A 24976-nucleotide genomic window follows, 5' to 3' on the forward strand; every position below is an offset into this window, starting at 1 on the left:
TGGCCATCCCTGACCATAAGGCATAAGCTAAAGAAAATTCAAAATCGAATTACACAATATCAGGTTTTAAAACTATTTGATTGAAAGGGCCGCCCGGAAGGCCAAAAGACCTTCCGGAAGGCCTTTTGTCGAATTATCATTAAAAAGGTTTAGCGAACTTATGCCTTTTGAGTTTATTTGAAAAATTCTTCTTTTACCCCCATCAAAAGTCTGAAATCCCAGACTCCAATGGAATCGAATTTTTTACTCACAACTTCATAGCCCTGATGAAATATATTGTTTAATACCAAAATAACTGGCAAGGCTCACAGAAGTTACCTTATTACCAAGAAAACAACATTAGAAACTTTTCGCCTAAAATAGTACTGTTCTGTTAAGTAGATTATTTATTATAAGGAGCAGCAATTGAAAAAAATGAACCTGAAATGGATTGAAGTCCAAAGCTTTGACTGGTCCTGTATGCTTGTTGTTGGTATTTACCAATGCAGCCTCACTATCAGTATTATCTATCAATTTGGTTGGATCATAAATATTGATAAGTCCGTTATCAGCACCACAAACGATGAGACCTTTGCTCTCGCCAGTTGATGATTCATACCCAGTGTTTCCCCATATCACTTTATAGAATCTTAAAACAGTAATGAGAATATCAGTCAGAGACCGAAGACTTATCGATCGAAAGTTAGGGGTTCCCCCAAAACAGCGCTCTTACTCCATAGTGACACCGTGTGTCCCATCCCTAATTAATTAATAACTCGCTAATTATATGACATAATTCATCGAAAATCAATAGGCTTCTGATCCGAGCTATGATGAATGCACATGCAAAATTTGGAGCAGATTCCACCTCGCTTTCGTAAGATATCGCGAACATCTAACAGACAAACAAACAAACAGACAAATACCTATCAACATACTCACCGATCTTAAGATCGATAAGTAATAATAAAATTGTAATATTGTACATCAGGTAAAACCGATTGCAACAAATTAGCGTAATTGTCAACATTCTGGACCAACGATTACCCAATAAGAAGCATACTTAACAAGAAACACATCTAATGCAAAAAATAACGTTAGTTATAAAGTTAGAATCCCATAGGCAATATTGAAATAAAACTAACGGTAAGTTAAATTATAACTGTTAAATGATGTGAAGACAAATGTAAAATATAAACGAACCTGGTGGGGATGTCAACTTGTCCAGCAAGCTTTAATTCCTTAGAAGAATCTGCCAAATCTACTGAATACAGAGACAAATTCGCAGACGTACTGAATGTTGCATCAAGCTGTTGAGCAGCAGTGGCAGTTGCGAGCTGTATTGGGTGCAATTCTGCTGGACTCCATGCATAATTTGCTGTTACATTTACTTGCTTCACTTTCACCATTTTCGATATTTTCTATCCCGAAGCAAAATCTATACAGACAGGGTATTTATGCTGTGTTGTGTGGATAGGCCACAGTTGATTTTAATAGGATATTGTAATCCTGCAACTAACAAGTATACCATTATAAAAATTGGACATTAAATATATTTTAGTACTACACTGAGTTGGTCAATAAAAGCTCTATATCAGTACAAATTGACAAGCCTGCACTGCGTAATAAACTAAAAGAAATTGCAATTAAAAAACGTCACTATTGGATTCTTTGAAAAAAATGATCCAATTTATTAAAGAAAAAAAAGTCACCGCAGCATTTAAGTTATTAGCAAAAAAACGCAATTTTGATTACATGACAGATTGACAGCGATTGACTTGAATGATTACTGAGACAATCATGGTGCAATCTGATGCATACATCCTTGTTTCAGAGACAAATAGAGTGTGTTTCATTGAATAAAATGTCGAAACATCTTGGAATCAGGGAACTGTGTCCTACTGTCTATACAACTTAATTAACGTAGTTGAATAGCTCTCACAGATGATGCCCTTTTTTTCAAATCGTATCAAAAGTAACCCTTCATGTAATTAAACACATTTATCTGCTATGGGGAGTCAAAATTCGCCACAAAGTGAAGATAAAACTTCGAAAAATTAATAATCATATATACGCAATTGAGACCACTTTGCAGTAAGAAATAATAGACTAAATAATTATGTTCTCATCTCAATAGCAGACAACAAATGTTATTTACATTCCACTGGCTCCCAATGTTAAAATTGCAACAAGGCAGATGATAGACAGAGAGAGACCTCTTTATCAATGGATAGATATTTAAAATTTAACTTTTTCGTGATTCATTTTACTATTTTAATACTATACTATATGTAAATTTGACATAAATTATAGTGTTGTCTAAAAATTGGCACATACATCTTTCAACAATTACCATATTGGATTGTGAGTATGAATTCTTCCAATGAAGCAAATATCAAATATACGTAGTTAATATAGTCCCCAATAGTTAAAATGTTGAAAATTGTGATACATAAATATTATATCATGACTCCATAGTGACACCGCGTATCCCATCACTAATTAATTAATAACTCGCTAATTATACGACATAATTCATCTAAAATCAATAGGCTTCTGGTCCGAGATATGATGAATGCACAAATTTGGAGCAGATTCAACCTCGCCTTCGTGAGATATCGAGTGCATCTAACAGACAAATACCTATCAACATACTTACCGATCTGAAGATCGATAAGTAATAAAGAACTCAGTTAATCAACTTAATTGATCACAAAATGCTGATAGATTCAGATACTTTATTCCAGTCGTGCATGAAATATTGTACCAACATAAGTAATAAAAAAAATGATAACAATAATATCAATTGAAACAAGGATACAATATTTCCGCAATTGACGCGGGCGTGAAAGAATACCAAAATCATTGTGTCCATGACATCGCGTTTAATTAGCAAAGATGAAAGAAGACACCGGTGTTAGATGGACCTTTCACAGTTTAATATCAGTACAAAGTCGATAATTTTTAAACATAATACTGTAATATGAATTTATAGTCATGCCATTTTTCCATTATAAAATTAGTTTTGTCTTATATCCATTAGGCCTATATCTGCACCGCCCCGGTACCGGTATATCAGCATATCTATAAACATTTACGGATCTTCTCAACTTTTGAGATGGCTACAACCAAGGGAGGGCTGGAAGGAGTGAAGAACTTTTTTTGAGATAATATAATATGACAAAAAATACATACTGCAGTACTGACATACCGTAAGCCTGTAAAAACAAGCATGCGAACAATCACAAAGCAAATCACCGTAACATACGTTATTCATTTCTCGTATGTTTGTATGTCCAAATACGTTATCCGTTTGTCATATGTCCATTCCATCACTTTAAAAAAGAAAACTGTAAGTACCTCATCCCCCATTGCCGTATTACGCTCTGCAATACCGATATAATAAAACAAAACACTGGCACTTTTCGTGGCAGCCTTGTTTCAAGCGAACTCGTGGACACGTCAGTAACATGAACGTAAATACACGACTCTGTAGCGCCCACATGCGCATTTGATTTTTTATGTATAACATTGTGACATCATCAATTTGACGAGTTTATGTTTATGTCGACACAAAGGGTTCTTTATGACGTCTTTTCTCGTGAGCCTTCGTCGCTGCTTGCCGTTTCCCAAACCAAGGTGACGGGGCTTCATCGCCCTATTGAACTAAAAGCAATAATGGCTGAAGAAGATGGCGGCAAGAAGCCTATTCCAACGAAACATAAAATCGACGCATATGGAAGCTTTATTCTCGTGAGTCAATTTGGCGTTCTTGTGTGCTTTTGGAACAATGGAACAAATTTATATTAAAATATTCCCAAAATAAAGTATAACGTTTCATGGGTCTCTTATACGGAGCCATCTGAGATTTCTGTAACGTTTGTATTAGTTATGTCCTCAAATTATTACATATGTACCGTGTTTCCCCAAAATAAGACTGGGTCTTATTTCAATTTTTATGTTCGAAAAACAACACTAGGGTTTATTTTCCGGGGATGTGTTATTTTCATTTATCAAAAATTATAAAGTAGGGAATTACGAGATTTTCAAACATACAAAATATGAGAAGCGATATCCATGGCACGTTTTTAGTCAAAATAACTGCAAAACATAGATTATGGATAATTTAAAATGTGTAGGAGAGAGGTCTTATTTTAAAATCTTTTTTAAAATTCTAGCTCGGTCTTATTTTCAGGGTAGGTCTTATTTTCGGGGAAACACGGTAATACAAGAAGAAATAAAAGGATATAGAGGTGACCCGGTAGGTATTCATTATTCAACTGATTTATTATTGTATTCTTTCAGTTGATCCATATCTACGTCCTTGTACTGGTGTTGGCAACATTGTCGACGTTTCAACTTCAAGTTGTAGTTCCTCACGAAATGTTACTTCAGGGACCCATCACCCTGGATATCTCCGATCCGGATCGAATAGAGAAACCATTGATATGCAACCCTCATTACCCCTTGTTTCGAGAAAGCTATATTACAGACGAGATGAAGAGCTTCGAGTCGGTTAGAACATCTTACTATATACTAAAAATTGGTTTTCTTATTGGTTTCAGAAATGATTTTTTTTACAATAGGCCTGAATATGACATCATACTCACGCACTGTGACTGGGCATTCTAAGTAGTCATGTAGACTAGATGATTTTTATGTAGTGGCTGACAACATCAAGGATCTTCTTTGGTTTGCATCAGCAGAAATTATTCCAGTTCTACATTACAATCCGAGTCATAAACAATTAGTTACCCATATAGGACATGGCCAACCTCAGCATACACTTCAGTTAGTAGAATCACCAAAATATTTCTTATAAATCAGGTAAAATCTAGTGAGTTCATCGATCGAACTGATATCCAGGAGTTATTGAAGGCTACAGATGAAGCGACCAATTCTGCAGTGTCCTTCTTTGGAATTAAGAACACCGAAATTTGTGAAATTATTCGTCCAGCAAACAGAACTGGTAATTGCATGTCATTTGCAAAGGTAAGTAAGTAGGCTATTATTTGAAGCTCGATTGATTGAATATGGTGTAACAATATAGTTATATTTCAGATCGAGAAGGAATGTTTGGAAGGAGACTGCGGGGAGGATCCCAATGTATGCTTCTGGAGTTCGACTAAAACCATGCAATTGATGGCCACGCTCCACCTCATAACGTTCATACCTGCAGTGTTAATGGTAAACTAGTAATAAATATTGAAAAACGCTTTGTATATGTTGAGTACATGTTCTGATTAAATGTTTGCAACAAGATAAGCATTCTGAATCGTCATACTGATTTTTGGTCAATAGTTTTGAAAGCTCAGATCGTTTTTTTCTTGTCTATCAAAACCAAATACATATACAAATGGCATATTAATTTTTTACAAATATGCTAATAACCCAGGTGTAATCGTCTCGATTGATTCGAAAGAAAATTATTGTGATAATATAAAAATTTACTTTACATTTAAAAGTATGGGTACTCGTGGACAGAAAGGATAATTCAAAGCGATACATTCGTACACTGTCAGATTATTTATATTTCAGACAATGGGAATGATGTATGATCCTCCTCCAGCTGGATGCAGATTAATTTTGAAACCCATCATCGCAGCTGTGCTGTATTGCCTGACAGGTATTTTGATGAAACTTTATTTCCTGGTTGTACAGACGTGAACAGAATGCAAAATTTTATATATATACAGGCCTCTGACAACAAATGCCATTATCGGACAAGTGGTCGACTATTCTAACATATATATAGCTCTCACGCCTTGGGATTGTTAACCATACAGTTATGTCTAGCGCCACAATTTCATATGAGGGAACAAATATTATAGCAAGTTTCAAACTAATAAGAGCTTCCAGTAATTGAATAGTAGCTGTGTAAACTTTACGGCCAAGTTTAGTTAGTGCGAACGGAAATATATTAATGGGAATCAATATTACAGGCGTCTTTGCAGTACTCGGATTTCTCATGTCCATGGTTGGAAAATCAAAATACGCTCCAGCTATAATGAGTGAAACTTACCCCGGTTTCGAAGTACAAACCGGTCCCGGATACAAGGCCTTCCAAATAAATGGAATAGTCAACCTGGTGTACGCCGGAATATTCCTCTACCTGGCAATTTTTGCCCCGACTTACCCTAGGTTAGTATATAGCGGCAGCATATATTCATTGTTATCGTAATAATTGAACAGCACAAACAAGCCTCAGGGATCGAAGGTAAGTTTGTGATATTTGTCACGTCGTACAAAGGTTGGGGAAACCATTTCTTTGAAAACGTTGGTGTTGAAAATGAGCATATGCAAGGCAAATTGAAATGGTTTAAACTTTAAAGCGTAGACTAATTCGTCAGGAATAATTATCAGGTTATTTGAAAAATGTAATATGAACTCCAGAATTCGAGTATATCAGATGAAAATAATAATAAAAAAATAAGTCATTTTATTTCAGTATTTCGAAATTGATTAGGCTGAACTCTAATATGCAAATGAATGATATTATTGTAATAATCATCACAATTTATGTTTTGATACTTGACTGGATGCTTACGTAGCAGGTCCGTTGAGAAAAAAGTCGTTTGATTTCTATAATTCTCAGTTTGTATATATACTCCACTTTTCTGATAATATCGTTGGGATTGCATCAATCAAGGACAGGTATCGACGACTTATATAAACAACTTCACATATGTAAAAAAAAAATATTGAACATTTAATCTTTGACCACGCGTATTTTAGCGTTCGAAATCTTATTTCACACACAAATTATGATCTGCTGTAGCTGCATATTCAAACATATTTCAACAGGCACAAGAATAGATGGGATGAGCGACGTCAGAATTTAGAGAGGGGATTAGAAGAGATCAAGGTTGCGAAAGCTACAGAGTGATACTAAACTGATTTCAAATATTTACAATATATTCTGTGTATATGTTAAATTGTTAAATTTCAAGAAAATAAAAGATCTGGATAGACTAAAAATATCTTGCAAGGAAAGAGATGCCAAAACCTGTCGCTAGGGATTAAAATATAATTTATCCCATAGTTTGTTCATTTATGCATATTGCGAAACACAACGTAAAAAGTTCTAGGAATCCAACAAAAAATATAAACGGTTCTATTCTGTTGCAATGTCAACACAATTTCACCAAATAACAAGAGAAAAATTCTCGAATATGAATGTCATATAAAAGTGTTCCCATCAATTAAAATGAAAACGCGAAATATCTGGTCTTGTAGGAGTCGGAAATTATCTTTTTAACCTTCTATCGTCTTCAAATATTTGAAATTGATTTGTCAAGTATTTGCGAGAAAAACGTTTTTTGCAACAATAATTGGCAATCGGAGAAAATTTACATCCCACTCTGCACCCTTTAATAAACTAATCCTGGTTGACAAAATTACTTACTCTAGATGAAAGAAAATTCCGTCAAAATCAAATTCAGATCATAAAACACTGGTACATGTAAGCCTTGTTTAATTTCCTGTAAAGAATCCCAGTATCAGTATAATCATGCCAGACTGCACAACCGCGATTTGATGAAACACCATCGGCGCATAACGAAAATTTTTACTTTTAATTCTCACACGTTAGATGGGAGTATTGAGCACAAAATGTTGAATTTATTCCATTGGAAAATTCTGTCGATCGATATACATTACTGCAGACTCGTTTTCCTAATTTGAGTTTATTAGGTCATTGGTTTTTTGAGAAATAATTCATACATCATTTTCTCTATTTCACGAAGGATGTATGATGATTACGATTATCATATTGTTATGTGTTTACAAACTCTGAGCTCTTCACTAAAATTTAATTTGGTGAAAAATATATTATATATAACTCTGTAATAAGTTCATGGACGATCTGGATGCTCAAAAAAGTACACCTTCCTTGACAGGCCAACGATTTTCATTAACGCTTTACATGTGAGTACATATATATAAATGTAGTACGACATAATTTTGAATGTGCGTCACAAAATATATCTCCTGGTATTTGATACAGCCGTATTTGATAGCTAGACTACTGAATACGCAAAAAATATTTGTTCAGTCTGGTAAAAACAAGGTTAAAAATATAAAGATTGGGTTTTCAGGACTGCAATCTCAGAAATAACAAGTGTGTATATATATATATAAGTAGCCTATAATAGTAATATCGCACTATAATGCATATATATATGAACATTGCTTCAAACTACACGCAATGTTATGAAATTATTGTTAAATCATAATGATACATCTGATATTCTATTTATGTAATGTCTATTTCAGCTTGAATACCAACTTGATAAGTAACACACCCTATATATAATGTTTCACACCAAATTAATAATATATATATATATGCATTTTTCAAAAATAGACAATGAATCCTCCGATATGAATCATGGCATATCGAAACGCACCAATACAACGAACAATGATTTATCGGTATCCATAAATCGAAAACGCGAAATTCATATCCAAAATACCATGAGCGTTATTCGTCGGATAGGCATAGTTAAACGGCTTTTGTTCTTAGGACTTTGTACATTTTCTGCAGTGCAGTGGGATCTTTATGCTTTTCCCCTCTTTATTGTTTGCCACCCACTCGATAGAAAATCAACTAAACCTGCTTTATAGAAAATAGGCGAAAATCTGTTGTTCGCCTATGATTAAGCCGGCTGTGCACCTTTCTTTCCCTTAGGTATAATTATGAAAAAATGCAACAATAGTCTTTCAATAGTCTTGTACCCTAAGTTTTATTGTTATGAACCATTATCCACTAAGATTGAATTGGGCCTAAATTTTAGATGTTAGGTCAGACCAGGTATGTGAGTTTTTGCCAATTAGGTTTTTTATATAACGAATATGGCATAAGTTTGTGCGCTTTGTTTCTTACAGGAACATCTTTCACAAAATCTAAATATAATTGAAGACCAGATATTTTTATATGAGCAAAATCCTTTATCTGACTTCACTAAACAGGATAGGTCACTTCAGAGTTTAAATAGTAATCCACAGATAAAATATTGAACACATGTCGCGAATGGTAATTTCCACCTAGAATGCTATATATACGAGTGGAATCAATGATCTTGACAATTCGCTACATTGATTTAGCTGCAAGATTGCAACATCAGCGAATAGACATAAAAAAGTCAGTTCTCGCAAAACTACATTTGCGAAAATGTTTCCCTTTTAGAGCTATCCTGGAAAATGAAGTTTGCTGAATCCGATTGGAAATTGTGGGCCTATAAAAACCAGATCGCTAATCTTCAGAATGGTCGACAATAAATTTGAAATAAAAACATATTCACATCAAAAGTTAAAAATGAATTTGAGCACCGTCCGCGCGGTTATACTCGTGTACTTGCCCTTGCCCGAGTTTTAAGTTTTTATAGATTCAACTAAGTGAGATTTATATGCCCAAGAATCGATATCTTCAATACTTTGGGTATTTTTCATGCGATACCTTAAAGTTTAAAATTCCCGGCGGTCATTCTTGATTTATGTGACCTGTACCGAGAAAGCCCCCCAATCGAACGAGTAGCGCCCTTTTGAATCACACAATACAAGTCGGGTATTTCCTAAGTTGTATTACTATTTGATTCTTTTTGGGGTGTTAACTCGCACTTTTGCATTAAAAGTTCTGAACTAGCAGAGGTTTCAACTCGTTGTATTCGGAGGTTAGACGACTCAAATCTGAAGTGGTGAGCTTGATTTTTATCTGCAAATTAGGTATCGTAAAACAAACTCAATTTTAGTCATTGAGTGAACGCACTTTCTTAACCTATCTTCTTAACCGGTCTTACAAGTTGACAAGGCCTTTATTTTTCTTTTAATAATATCATGCTAGTTGAAAAACAAACCCCTGCCTTTCCGAAATTGCCCATAACCATATCACGAAATCAACCCTGGACACAATCTTACTAAGATAGTCTTGGGATCGTTTCTACAAAGCCCCCGGCACTAATGCAATGATGTGAGATTTGAAACAAACATCCTCCGTCACATTTTTAAATAACAAATTAGTAATTATTCAGTTTGAATTTCCAGCGCAACCCGCATTTCTATCCCTCACCCTAACTGGATAATTACTAATTTTTCTTATTTTGAGCGCTGGCAAGACGCTAACCAGAAAGATTCCAACTCCTAGTTATATATAAATGTATATCATAAATTGATTGTCTCATATCTGTAGATGTTTGTAGCCACGAAACTGAACGCTCTATGAAATACCAAATGAAACAAATAAGATACAGATTGGCGGTTCTTTTGGGGGAGGCTTGAAAAGGGCCAAAATTATCACCACTTGCGTAGTGTTTTTATAGCCAATAAAGTATTTATTCGTACTAAATGATTTATGAAATCAAGCAGAATCCACCAATTGCGATTTGATTATATGAAGTGTGCGTTAGAGCCTCACCAAACTGTTTCATAGCCCGTCTTGTATAATACCAGATGCAATTTAACGCACTAGTAAAATGTAATTGAAAATTTTCTTTGAAGGATGCTTCAGCGTAACAACGCACACATACATTCTTTTCCGTTCATACGGTCGGTCGTTTTTCTGCATAATCAATGCCCAGTGAAGTAGTCGGCCTGTTATCGAGTATCCGCTGTTTTTCTTTCTTTGTATTAGCGCGTGCTTCTCTCACTTCACTCCTGACGGGCAAAACAGCTGTCCCATTTTGGTAACAAAAACGGAGAGTGAGAAACGGCAAAATTAGTTAAAGAAACAAAACGAAATGCGCCGGTTACGCACCGCTGAATAAAAAACGCAAACACCGCCGATCAGCTGTTCGAAAAGTGTGAGTTCCCTCTATGTGACGTGAAAGGAAGCCCTCTTGTCGGTCGGCGTTATGTTGTCAAGCGTGTAGCTTTTTCAATTCAATACAAAGAATGCCTTTAACAAACTGTAAAAGATAATTTGGTCGATCCCATGTGGCCACTGATATATTTCTTAATAATATTACAATGACCATATGTATATGTGGAAGAACAACGGTTTTGTTATCATTTAGGCTGAACTCACGGGTTATGGAAAAAGATTATTTATTGCCATCTATTCGCACCAACATCGAAATTTATGATGCTCGTGGTGAATACATGATAAACTAATGATTTTTTTACTGCAAATATTCCTATTCATTCCACAGTCTTATAGATAGACCACCACGAATAAAATGCCCAAACGCAGTTGCTTAAAGAGTATGCAGCTGTGTTACAAATGATCGTTACCACTTGAATGAAATGTCGTGCACAGAGCGACATGAACATGCCATTAAAATAAGGAATTGTAAGGCTTTTCAGATGTTATTTTTCACTGTATTGCACAGCTATTCCATTCCAGGCAACAGCATATTCACCTGTTGAGATTAAAATAAGACTGGGACTATGGACAAGTAAACAGTAGTATATAATGTCAATCCATGAACCAATGGAAAGTAGGCGAAACGCATGCTTCGGTGCAATTGTACATATCGATTCATACATTTATTAAATACAGCAATAATAGAAATTGTAATATTAACAATGAGAAAAAAAACGTTTCCGTGCTACGCCCGAAACTAAATATTTCAATTCTATTAAAAAGTCTATGTTGGTTCATATCGGTTAGAATCAAATATCCGTCGCCAGAATTTACTGGTAATGGAATAATTGGAACTGCGTTGATACCAACTGGTATATTTCGGCAGTGTTCCCCCTTGCTCAAAAGTAAGTTACCATTGACAATTTGAATGTTTTTAAATAAGTATAGTTCAATTAGAAAAATGTCGAATATAGTAAAATATTTAACTTTTCTATGTTTTATGATTCTTCAGAAAATTTCACGTACTGTTTTACCATTGTTACAGAAGGGAACACTGTTGTCAAGGAAGTGGAGATATAAGAATGAGATACCGATATCTTGTTGCAAATTTTAGCAAGTTTCCATACCCGGGTTAGCATGGCCATTCAAAAAAATATTATTTTATCGCGGTATGTAATTGAACATATCAGTCTCGTTTTTTGCATGGTCATACATAAATATAAATTCGTAACCGTCGACTTAATAAGTGCTTTGACGAGGACGTGGAGTGGAAGATAATTGTCGATAGTTAAATGTCATCAAGCGAAGATAAATAGGGATCTGTTTCACTTATCATTTGTCATATTTTATTCCTTGACATTCCGAAAGGCTAATATAGAAAAATTGAATGTCAGTGTTCAAGTCAATAATGCACGTAATGTCAAATCACATACATTGTTCATGTGATTCGAACGTTAAAGTTAATTTTATAAGGAAATTGGAAATTGATTTTCCCTTTTTTGACTATTCAACCTGAAGGAAAACTTCATATTCACCATTTTGCGATTCATCGTTTCAGTAAACGTAACAGTACAGGATAAATGAACATATTATGTGTAGCATTCTTTTCAAAATATACACATTCAACAAGTACGAATTTTAGCTAGAAACGAGGATTCATTTCTTGTGTCTGTCCTGTGCTTTGACAAAAGGAAATCGTTTTTCCTGGTAGACGAAAACTTCTATTTGGGCCAAGTATGTCATTCCAGCACATATTATATTTTCTATTTCATATTGCCTTCCGTATTGATGATTTGCATTCATAAACATGTTTATGACTTCTATGAATACAACTTTGCATACTTTTAACTTCGGGATAAACCGTACTGACGAGTACCGAGGCTGACTATTGTAGGAACGTCTGGTATCACATTTCGCGTGTCGTATATTGTGATATCGCATTCCAGCTTATATACACTGTGACAAAAATACGTCGAATTTTAGCGGCTTTTAGTCGAAACCCGATCTTGATCGCTTCTTCACCCAATTGAATAAATCCAAGAACGCAGAATTGAAGCATTTTAGTAATAAGGCAAATGGAATGATATTTGTTTGTGGTGGCTGACCATGGTTTCATATACTGTATATATGAAAATCATCAAATTAGACAAATCGATATTTCAGTTCAATGTATTGTACTTAATCATTGCAATAATTGTTCATTTTCAAGAGAAATTTTGAATTTTATGTTTAATTTTAAAATCAACGCCAAAGTAATTGCAAGTCGTTGCACAAATGAGAACATCAGTTTTGTTATATCTACATTTCAAAATAATTCTCTGTAAATTTGTTGCAATAGCTGGATAGTGAACTTTGACCTGCTATCTCTCAAGTTAATTCTGGAGCATGTAACAGTAGCATGAATAAAAGTCATTCTTGTATATACAGTATTTTCGAAAGTTAACCACTAATCTCATAAAGACATATATATCTGACCAACGAGTTAAAGATCATCATTGTTGTTCTTGTGGCGATAAAATTGACAATGCCTTATATATAATTATGTTTCAAATATCTACCCTGTCCAAAACGGTTGGCGACAAAACTTTAATTTTCAAGCTTGAGTTATCATACGGAAGTAGTGATAGAGCAACTCATTGTTTAAAACAATATTGGCAATGCTATGCAGTTTCGCAATGATTTTCATTGCAGAAAATAGTTCAATATAATAGAGGGAGCAATCTCATCGATTTTGCATTTGACTCAGACGACCTGAAAATGTTGGCCTTTTCGCATTTCACTTTCGCAGTAGCAATGCAAAAACTACGTCACTAGTGACGTTAAGCGCGATTTATAACGGCGTTCGCCTTCATAAAGCTGATTATATAAAAACGCACGAACTAGATTAATCGCTGTGATAATCCTGTCGTGTGGAACAATTTCGATCATAGCGAATTAATAGGTAAAATTTCCATTCATGCTCATCTACATTATTCAAAGCGAAAAGGTTACAATTTTCCATAAAACTCTAAACCGAATTATATATCTGAAGTGATCCAAAATTTTTGTTTTCACATCTTCATTTTGGAATATTAACATTAGATGTATTTGACATAAATTGCTGAACATTTATACACAATTTGGGCGCGTTTTCACCTCTCATCTTCCATTACCGATAAGACCATCAACCATGAGACTTGTCGATGCGATCGAGGGGTGATATAATTATTAATGATAATAATCCATCTTTGGGTTGGCTGATGTAAACAGTCGGGTATACCGACTTTATATTCTTGGTGATATTGAAAATGGCGCGGATTAAATGGATGGAATATTCAATAGCACGAAATGCAGTTAGTGTTACTGTCACCCCATAATACGCGATTGATCTAGGCTAGACAAGTCATGGTCACACGGTAATTAATGCCACTACACGATGGAAGTCGAAACTGCGCTGAGTTGACGCCAGTTTGATGACTACCTTTTGGATGGCGTGTTTTGAATGTATAACAATGCTTTGACTACTGGCAAATTACGCTCGACAGAATAATGTATTGACTAAGATAGTCAATAAAATGACGAAGCATGAGTGATATATATTACGTACAGAACAGTAATAATCGTGCGTACTTTCGTTGTCTATTGACTTTGTATTGCGTATAATAAATCAAAGCATTTCAGGGCACTTTTTTCAAGTATTGACAATCACATGTCAATGGAAACACGGTATGATAAAAAAAAATACACGAGAAAACAGAGACCGTGCTATTGCCATTATAACCATTGAAGAAATACCTTCAATGCGAACACAGATAATGCACAATTCTTTGAGAAACACCATTTCGATTACAGCGCAGGTACAAAACGCTAAATATCTTCTGGAGGTCAGGAGCTGGCCAATTATTTACCACTTGGGCAATGTGATAGGTACGGATTTTTGGCAATAAACTAGAAAATAGTTTTAGAGAAGTAGCCAATACATTTCACCTAAAATGTAACATGTTAGGCCAATATATGTCAGGCTCGGTGGTACGCTATGAGGTCACCGTTGCTATGAATCAATCGCCTATATTGTGTGATGGTTGTATGGTCGCTGAGAAATATATATATAAGTTATATTTAGACTGAATTGGCGCTGAAGGCTACAGGTTTTGGGCCTTGAATCGGACCATATGCCATGCAACCATGTATATGGTAATTTACTCATTACCATTGTATAATCATTCTCAAATAAAATGGTGCAACTAACGAACTGAATACCGTTGTAATTCATTATATTGCTTTTACGAGATGAATAAACATACATACATACATACATGAGTCCACACTTTGCAGTCTGTTAAATGTGTGTTTGTACTTTTTTTGTCATTGGCTCTACCAAATGTCCAGTACTGTTAGGACCAGCATGAATGTTGGAAAAAAAAAATGTTTGAATTCCATTTGCTTGTAATGTTTTATCATGCTCATTTGGTTGGAATGCCAAGCGTGGAGACTTTTGCAAGGCGACCTAACTTGTGCACTGGAGCGTAACTGCGTAATACTCGTAGTAACAAACCGTCTGTGCGGTGCGACGGTTACGTCCTGAACCTAAACTTATTAAGTTACTATATACCAGAATGCATTAATCATGTGTGGCACGTCTTTTTTTAGGAGGAAGATAACTATTACATACCTGATCAAACATATAAATAGACAAAATTTAGATTCAGATGATCTTTACTACGTTTTTGTGCGACCTCCGGTATTCGTAACATTCCGCGGCGTTCCATCAGCGATAAGTACCTAATGTTGTTTGGATAGCGAAACCGTCGGCTGTCGACGACGAATTTACATAAATACCGTTATTTGAAATTGATGACCGAGCCATACTTGGACAGGGTGGGGATCTAACGACTAAATCTCATTTCGCTATAATTTGTTTGAGGGCGTGTGCAGTGGCCCTTTGTATAAAAAATATCGAACTGGACGACGTGACCCGACTGACTTTATTGTTGGCATTTTTGTGGATTTATGAGCATTCGTATAATCATGCGCGTAAAGGCCGGTTTGCTCGTTCGAAAACGCGATGAAGTCGACGAATGGCATTTATATCAACACAAAATCATCCTCCCTTTAATCCCGATTTTTGAATATCGAATGCAATAGAGATAAAAAAAACACTATACTTTTTTCCAAAACATAAAACCCACACACCTTTGCCAAACTTATCATAGCGTTATTGGGAGTGGTGTGTTAAAGTCAAATTGCAACCTATTATATTTTCTTTCATACGTTTCCGTTGTATAAAAATTAGAAGTGAAAATTAATTCGCCCTTGTTGTTAAGACCAGTAAACAGTACAGTATTGTTCCAAGAAGTTTCTCATTGGTTTGCGTAGGTGAAGTTAGCAAGCATGCAATATAAACGTGGGTGATCTTTCTTTAAGCTGCTTGAATAATTGAATCATTAACAATTGTAGCTGTGGGTTTATTTGTCTTTCGCTTTGCTACGTACTTTCAGTATTTCACACTCCACCAAGCGTGAAATACAGATAAATCGCGATCTCTATTAAAGTTTTTACTAAGGCCACGTTCGATTAGAGTTTAAAAGTGGATAAGAAAAATATCGTGGTGGTGGTATCTTATGAAACTTGTTTTTATTTTGTTTTTGGTGCCACCCACCCTGGATTATAACTTGAACCAAAATACATTTAAATCGACCTGCAAACGATACGAGGTTAAATTTCAACAAAGGAATAAATAAGAGGTGAAATATTAATACCGTATAAATAGAACACTATATTCATCGGCCTGAATAATATCATGTTTGTTTATCCGTACAATTTCCTGGGTAATTCGATAATTACATGGTTCAATTATCTTCATTTATAATGCTTTTCGGCAATTTAATAATTACCCGTAACACACGCATATAAAAATATGTCCGATCCAGACGTGTGCTATTTTATAATACAGTAATTAGAATTACAGGATTTTTTTTTCGGGATTTAAACTTCAATTCTATAAATCTCAATTAAAAGGGTTTTCGCCAATACGTAACCCAGAAAAGTTGAGCAATATTGAGATAATGGATACTTATCGACTTGATCAGAGAACCGTCTGTGATATTGTATTATGTAAACTTGCATAAGAGATTACTTGACACATGTTGTAAATACTTGCATCGCTCAAGGTAAGGCTGCCGAATGCAATAAAAACTTGTGCAACTCGTTCAAAACAGTTACTACTTGTGACTAATTGGTTATTTGGTAAATATTTATTGACAAATTTATGAATTCAAACAGTGACACCGATGCAATGTCTCATTTTCAATGATACCCCAAATGTTGTTGAATGTGAGTAATGGAGTTGTCTTTAGAATACAATTCCAAATATTTTCACTCGCCCCATTATGTGTAGTATAAAAGTTAATCCATGTTCGGTACTATCATTCCGGAAGTAACCCAGGGCGACCCACTCAGCAACGCTTCTAATTCACATCACGCGCGAACAAAAGCGGTTATTTCTCGCATCGTTTCATGTGGCTACAGTCAGAATACCACACTATCGTGGCAACGCGCGACCCAATTCCAATCAAAACAAAAGTCGATATATATTTGACAGGTTTGGCCATGACTAGCTTACAGTGCAGTTTAGATTTGTTCGATGATGTATTTTCTTCCGGTTACTACTTAACCCAACAATGTAATACCGTAAATATATTATCGTTCATGGTAAAACTAGCTATGAGCCATAACCCCCAGTAATAACTTGAGCGTGGTAAATCTATTGATTGATACACGGAATATTAATGAGCAGTATGCTGCAATCATATTATGCCGTGAGGAAAACGTACTATCCCGACATTGAATCCATATTTTCGCAAAAACTGTTCGAACACTAATATCATGTAAATTGCACAAAACTGTGTTTGATGGATTGATTGGTTTGCCCTATATGCAAAAGGAGGCTCTATGGTGTACTATAACTGAACACGTAAAATTTCAAGATAGCGTTTATGCATTTTTCTTTTTGAATCCTGACACCACCGAATTATTCAAAAGTGTATTACTTTTCTTTACAGGATATTGGAACCTATGAAACCGAATAGAAATATTACATTTGGATAAGCATGAAAATGAATAAATTGATTATAAAATATCCATGGCCATGGTTAATAGGATATAGTGGGTTATTTCAACGGTTGTTCGTAAGAGTTGAGGTGATCGATAAAAATAAATCCGGCATCTGTCAAGACGAGTTGCGTCGCTCGTCCTCTTATGTCCGACTCAGAGGCCGTAAATGGCTTTTATCGTTTTACGCTCCGTTGCATTTGGACGGTCGTAACATACTTTTTATTTCAACTGAAGAAAGTCACGAAATCGCTTATAACTGGGCTTTCCTCTCCGATGGTACATTACTACAGTCCAATTATGTATGAATTTGCAAGCATCAAAGGCAGAGCAAAGTTTCAAGTCTATACCGACTCAAACCGGCTTTGATTATGTTTAAAATCAGAAATGAAAATTTTATCTAAAGCATGATTGTATATCAATTTTATGTATATATATCAATGATTTCATCAATTTTATAAAAACGAATCACACATACTATCAAAAATATTAAACGCTTGTTTGGTCAGATTGCTTTTTAGACTCAGTTACGTCCCATATATAGAATAGTTCTTGTTCGTGTCTATAGTTCTGTGTTCACAGTCTTACATGGCCTAAAACTATGCGTGGTGACATCGTCGCAAATCCGCTACAATCATCATTTCCAAACTACCGTATTTTTCATTTTTACAATTTTCAACAATGTCTAATAATGGGCAGCACATTCAATATTCGTTTTAGATGACCTTTTTTACCATCTAAGTAAAAGTTGAATTCATTCTTTTTTTGGAATCCTGAACACTAATTTCCTTGGGGATCGTCAATGGTACTTATTTTATATTCATAACACAACAATTCCTCAACACAAGTACATCAAAAATATGCTAAAACGCATTCATTTTGTTCAATGTTTTAGCAGTGATAAAATAAGATAATAAATTCATGGTTATTTTCTTTCTAATTTTACGTTGCCGTCCAACGTTGCTTGGTGTTTTAAATTCGACCGACATGTTGCATAATTTACGAGTTGGGCACTTTGAAAAATAACTAGAAAATACGATACCATTTTTAAGCAAATTCAGTCATTCATGTCCGTAGAATCTTGGTATAGAAAAACAGCATTCGCCCGAGTATGAGCATAAGAAGTTCGAAATAATATATACCATACCCATATATTAACTATGAATTCAATAGGTATAAGTATATATGACTATTTATTTCAATACTCCTTATCACAAGTGAATATATGTAAACTCAAAGTTTTTTACAGAACAAGATAGCCCGTTCTGGTATTGTGCAGAAATGATTCAAAATAATGGAGTAAAGAGATAATATATGGATAACATAGATATATGGATAAAGAGCTTGTTGAACGTAGTTAAGATTATGTAATTTGTAACAAATACGTGAATTATAAATACGTTCTTACATATATTCAGTGATATGGGAAAATCTGTGAACAAAAAGGTGGAAACATCACGAAAGCGAGTAATTCATACAGACTTCAATTCATAAGACTACCGTGTTATACGCATATCAATGTCACCTGAAAGGTACGTTGCGCACTATTACCGGATTATAACTTCATTTCTAAAGTTAAGTGTAAGTAATTTAGCTACTAAAAGCCTTAGTACCAATGATAGGTCAATTTGTTGTTATTTCGAATAAAGCAATTTAATTTAGTTTCGACAAATCGCTGATTTTGATTTACCGCAGTTTTAAATTTTCGCTTGTCGATCGATCGACGAACAACACTACACTCGTTTTGCCATGATCTGTAGAAAAAATTCGACTATGAGATTCATTTTTTCAACGTCCTTATTTGGCTGCTAGATTAAACTGGTAGAAGGAGGTATGTCGACAAGTTCAGACTCGAAATGTTTACTCACGACAACGCACGTAGCTGTTCACCACTCATTCTATACATTGCAACCTCGTTGTACCATGTCTGTTGTTTTTGATGAATATTTGAGTATGGTCTGAAGATAATCTCGACAAAGAAACGCCTTTGTAATAAGGTCATTTATATCTGATCTTATTTTCTCTTTTATAAGACATGTATTTCCAAGCGTGTCCTGTATAGTGCAAGCAGAGGTACAGAGCCCATACTCCGAGTTCATTTTTAAAATCAAAATAAGAAAACGTTTTTATGATCGCGTGTTTATTTTAACAGTCTTGCATCGTGTGTGGCAATTGTATCTGATAAAAGCTATTCAATAATTGCATTAAGTCAGATTATACATATTAAGTCTTCCATGTTACCCCCCAGAATTCGTCGGTTCTTATTATACTCTGAATATATTATATATAATAGAATATTCATTATCGGTAATTATAATATAATATTATCGATTTCGCTATTTACAGTATAAAGAATAATAATTTCTATTGTATATAACAGATAAATTATCAAATCAATTTCGAGGATAAAATAAAGATGATCAAGCATTTCATTCAAAAATGTATGTATACATGGCCTGAACAAATGCCCGTTTCAGATTCACTCGCCTCAGTGGAGGGTACAATACAATAACAGGCGACTTCTCAGGGCAACAAGATCTCCCGACCAACCCCGACTCTTATCGAACTCATTTGTCGCCCATTTAGTTTGTGAGGAGATTATCATCTGCACTTAAATTTACCTCGGCTACAGCACCAAAGTATGTACTAATCTCCACCGACAAGCATATTTGGTCATGGTCATGGTCGATTAATTTCCGATGAAGAATAAAATTACTCCCACGGTATCCTTTACATTTTGGATAGGTTTTTTCATAATTCAACCCGGGGAGTGAAAAGCCGGCCCAATCATGGGGCCTCTCTCTCGACCGGTTAACCGGTCTAATTCATTCATTTTGGAAAAGACCTATCACTTGCAATGCACTGCGGATTGTTGTCAAGTTAGTAAGTGAAGAAGCAAACGGACATGGCATATGTATTCATTTACTTTCATGTCTGCTGTCCTACTATAACGCATCAGTCCTAAACTGCAATTATACTTGTTGGGGTGCATGTCGCACATCTGTGTCTTTGGCCAGTAAGGTCTTGTACATGTATCCCGTCTCTTTTATACCGTTTAACTATTATGCAGATACTGTTACATTTTTGAGGCAAACAAACATACATACATATCGTATTCTTGTCATTGTAAATTCAGTTTTAGAAACAGACATGCATGACCGAGCCGATATGCTTGATTGATTTCAAACGGTAATGGCGAGAGAAAAAGATAGCAATTGTCAGTACAGTCTTTATGATTGGCCCGGACTTTTCAGGTGGCGACCTCAACGGCATGGTATTTGCACAGTTAAATGAAGGACTGCTTTACTTGAATCATTATAAACAATAAAAATTGTCAAATGTGGCCATATCACCATAACCAACTATGTGCGTTAAATGTAATATTGCATGTATTTCAGTAAACAGAAAAGTCTGATTTAATTTACAATTTATTTATCAATGTTGTGAAACATTAAAATTACGGGAAATCAGCTTTCACGTTTTCTAATATAGTAATACATTTTAAATGACCAAAGGATCGGTTGCCTTTACAACATGGACGGTGAGCTGGATTATTTGTATGTTACAGATGTACAATATACTGTACAAGTCATCGGTCTCAAAATAGTGTGAATGTCCTGTTTTTGAGTTTTTTCTTTCAGTAAAACAGCGCAATATGTATCTGATCAACATATATCAGCTTGCATTTGAGTGAATGAATAAAATATTGTCGAATATACAATAAATTAGACCTTTGCATCATATTTGCAAATGAATATTTTTCACTTGCTGTATTTAATCGATCATATTGATCAATCGTCTTTGTTTTTGTTACTAAAAATAGCATCATATCATCTATCATTAGTTAAGCTGAGAATACTCTTGTCTATTTCCGTGATATTTCTTGTGCAACTAGCGGATGTGCATGTATCGAGTCTTCATGTCATAGACAACTATAATTATTATACATCACGTTTCAATTTGATGCATCAGGTCTCAGGGTTCAGTCGTGATAAAGTTCAGTTTTGATACGTACCTACTTCTCCGAATATTGCGTAGATGAGCTCCGTCATATGATATATGACCCTTCATGCGGTCTGGTACTCTCTGCTAGTAATTACTTGCAGTATTTAAGCAATATTCCGCCAATATTTCTCTATAGCAACAGAAAACCAATCCAGACTTCATTCACCCCTGCTGGAATAATACACAACTGACAAATTATGTCGTAACCAAACGTCCTTATATGTTGTATTTTTCATGTTTCAACTTTCTTTTATGCTAGAACTCTGACCTAAAACGGGGCAATAAAATTTGATGTTTTTGAGGAAACTTTCCTCGAAGCAGCAAGGTCACGCGTCTCTTTACTAAGAAGCAAAGCTGATGTATAAGTAAAGTTACGGGCAAAGTGCCGATAGCGGGGAGGTGCATTACGCGTTCAATTATTATTGCTGAATTGCAATTTGGTGTGCAGTAGGCCACGCATCTGAAGACTGTCAGTCCAGGACCCGGTTTATTTTGAGTAGCGTATTCGCGCTGGTGCGTTGAAAATGATCACACATTTTTAATTAATTGTTATTGGGTTAAATAAAGCTTGAAGTGCACACAGTCCTTTCAATTGACTACTTCGATATAGGCTCAGTTGTTCAATATCAGGTTGCGTTCTGTCGAAATTGTGACTGAATTGAATATGTGAAGTAGATGGAATTTGTACTAGCGTAGCGAAAATTTTCATCAATTTATATTCGCAACACATTTTAGCAAAGTCATCGTCAGTTGAACCATTACAAAATTCGTCCGCACAATTAATTGTTTGATCTGAACAACTCCCACACCAGAACAAGCAGCCGGGTTAATTGATGAACAGTCACGTATCGCGTTCATTCCAGCTGTCTAGCTATAGCCCGAAGCTTGCATATTCAGCCAAAATGACAGGCAAACATTCCCATTATTCTTTATTTTATGTGAGGTATAGCGTAATAGTATAATATTGATTTTGCGGTAGTAAGACGTTCGTGTTAAATATGAAATCCAATACGTTAGTTATTCGATTTTACGCGATGACGTATACTCACGTTATTATACAAGCGCCGTAGAATAAACGCAAGTTTTCTTAAATTAGTTACGTTACCATAACGTCCAATTCGTGACGTGACGTGTGTCGTTTTTAGATCATTTACCGAAATTCATGAAATCTCGACAATTCAATGTACAATAGACAGGGGCGATTTCATTGACTAATTTGTTAGATACGTAAATGAACATAATTTAACTTGTATTGACGATGTGCGTCAACTATCGATATGACAGTACATGGCACGTAAGGAACATTGAAGAATGCATTTTAACTGTAAAGATTGCTGATAATCTCACGACATTCTATACAACGTTCAATGGTAATTATTTTGCTAATGACGTTGAATGTTGCGCGCAATATTACAATGACTCCTCTCATCAATGAATAAAACTGTAATGCAAGTGACTGAAAATGACTTAATGTAATATTCCTTTTAACCTAATTTCTAACTGACATAGCCTGAATACACAGTGTATAGGCTTTGTTCAAGTGTGCCCAACAAACCGACAAATTTGTGAATCATACAGGTGACTGACTGTATACCACTCGTATAAATGTGACACTGAGTACTATTTATTTTTACTCCATAGGCATAGAGCAATGGACATAATGACAAAGCATTTGTCATATTGTATAAATACAATAGAATACATGGCCTTGAATAACGTAACATTCTTGCTTATAAAATGATTTAGAGCTCATTGTTTATAGAGTTTACAAAGGGCTCCATTTGTTACCTTGCTTGCGTTGAGTATAGCTGAATGAATTTGGTTCCATTACATTTGAACCCACGTACATTTGAACCCATGACAATTGCACCTGTATGCTATTGCACCTATGAAATTTTTTTTTGTTTTACGGATAGTTGAACCCATAATAACCCTAACCCATGGGTTTTAGCACCCGCATATAGATTGAACCCGTGGATATACACATGGGTTCAAATGTACGTGGGTTCAAATGTACGGTCACCAATGAATTTACATGTATCCCAACTTTGGAGTCGGAAGTCAGCGCCGGGTCGGGGGTCATAGTTCCAGGTCTTGGTAATTTCATCCGAGGGCACAACCAGCGGATGGTATGTAGTGATGAAATTATAATTCATTTCTGCACTTTGTGGATGGTGAAGAAATATGCTAATATATAGTAAAGCCAGTCTTGTATATTGATGATACTTTTTAACGACTCGAATCTACACTTAATGAGTAATAATTGGTATTCTTAATTTGGTCTTGCTCGTTATAACTTCGAATGTCCGAAAAAGTGTTAGCTCACAGACTGTTTGTCTTGAAGGACATTTGCGGCCCTACTATATTTGGTCATAGCGTTTCATGGATATAATTTGATATACTTCTGCTACGTGCAGCTCGTTGAGAACAAGATTGGTCGCATTTTGTCTGAACTATTAAGTAGGTTCGTTTTGGTATGAATATAATGCAAATACAACGCGCCTTGTCAGCCATATATCATTGTTGTTGTTGCTACTCAATTCCAACGCATAATTTTCTTATTTTTATCTTTGTTACGGCATAATAACCTTTATGATCAATTTCCTTCCCAGCACATCGTGCCGATACATCTTTCATTATTGCGCAGTGTGCGACGCTTCCTGCTCGCATTGTTCAGTTAGTCACGTGACTGCGTCACCTGGTATATTACTCCATTCATAAGACTGTCACTAAGCTCTCTACGCGTTTGTCACCAGATCAATTCATACCACACAGTTGGTTATTCTCGACGCTTGCTGTCACGTGATATGTCATTCACAAATATTATACCTCGGGTGCTAGACAATCAAAGACACTGGCTGACTCTGGTAAAACGTTAGAGTAATACATTTGCTTAGTCTAAATATCCTAGATTCATTTAGCATAAATGTGTTTAATATATCAATTGTGACCACCAACGTTTTTGAATAAACCACACACTCCAATCCTTATATGGATAAAAAAAATATATTATAGTTAAATTATTTCAGGTAACACTCACCAATCAGGGGAGTAATGATCATTTTAGCACATTAAATTTGGATTGGAGTGATTGTATTGTTGACA

General features: G+C 35.2%; 2 protein-coding genes across 5 annotated transcripts in view; one reads left to right on the forward strand and one right to left on the reverse strand.

Annotated features, from left to right (window-relative positions):
* LOC120347126 (protein transport protein Sec31A-like) overlaps nt 1-1525 on the reverse strand; it is a 47669-nt gene extending 46144 nt beyond the window's left edge. For 2 of the 4 annotated variants that reach the window (XM_078117946.1, XM_078117943.1), the window contains exons 1-2: nt 1183-1525; nt 421-628 (exon numbers count right to left, since the gene is read on the reverse strand). In XM_078117946.1, the coding sequence (XP_077974072.1) occupies nt 421-628; nt 1183-1388 (414 nt within the window). In that variant the 5' untranslated portion in view covers nt 1389-1525. The remainder of the gene's footprint in view (nt 1-420; nt 629-1182) is intronic. The other 2 variants (XM_078117945.1, XM_078117944.1) reach the window with 1 other exon arrangement.
* Nucleotides 1526-3574: 2049 nt separating this feature from the next.
* Nucleotides 3575-6941, forward strand: LOC120347212 (uncharacterized). Its single transcript, XM_039417118.2, has 7 exons — nt 3575-3732; nt 4285-4494; nt 4807-4971; nt 5041-5166; nt 5518-5605; nt 5922-6120; nt 6784-6941. The coding sequence occupies exons 1-7, from the start codon at nt 3658-3660 to the stop codon at nt 6863-6865; spliced, it is 945 nt and encodes a 314-aa protein (XP_039273052.2). The 5' UTR covers nt 3575-3657; the 3' UTR covers nt 6866-6941.
* The last annotated feature ends 18035 nt before the right edge of the window (nt 6942-24976 follow it).

The sequence above is a fragment of the Styela clava genome, chromosome 11, assembly GCF_964204865.1.
Source record: "Styela clava chromosome 11, kaStyClav1.hap1.2, whole genome shotgun sequence".
Classification (NCBI taxonomy): Eukaryota; Metazoa; Chordata; class Ascidiacea; order Stolidobranchia; family Styelidae; genus Styela; species Styela clava.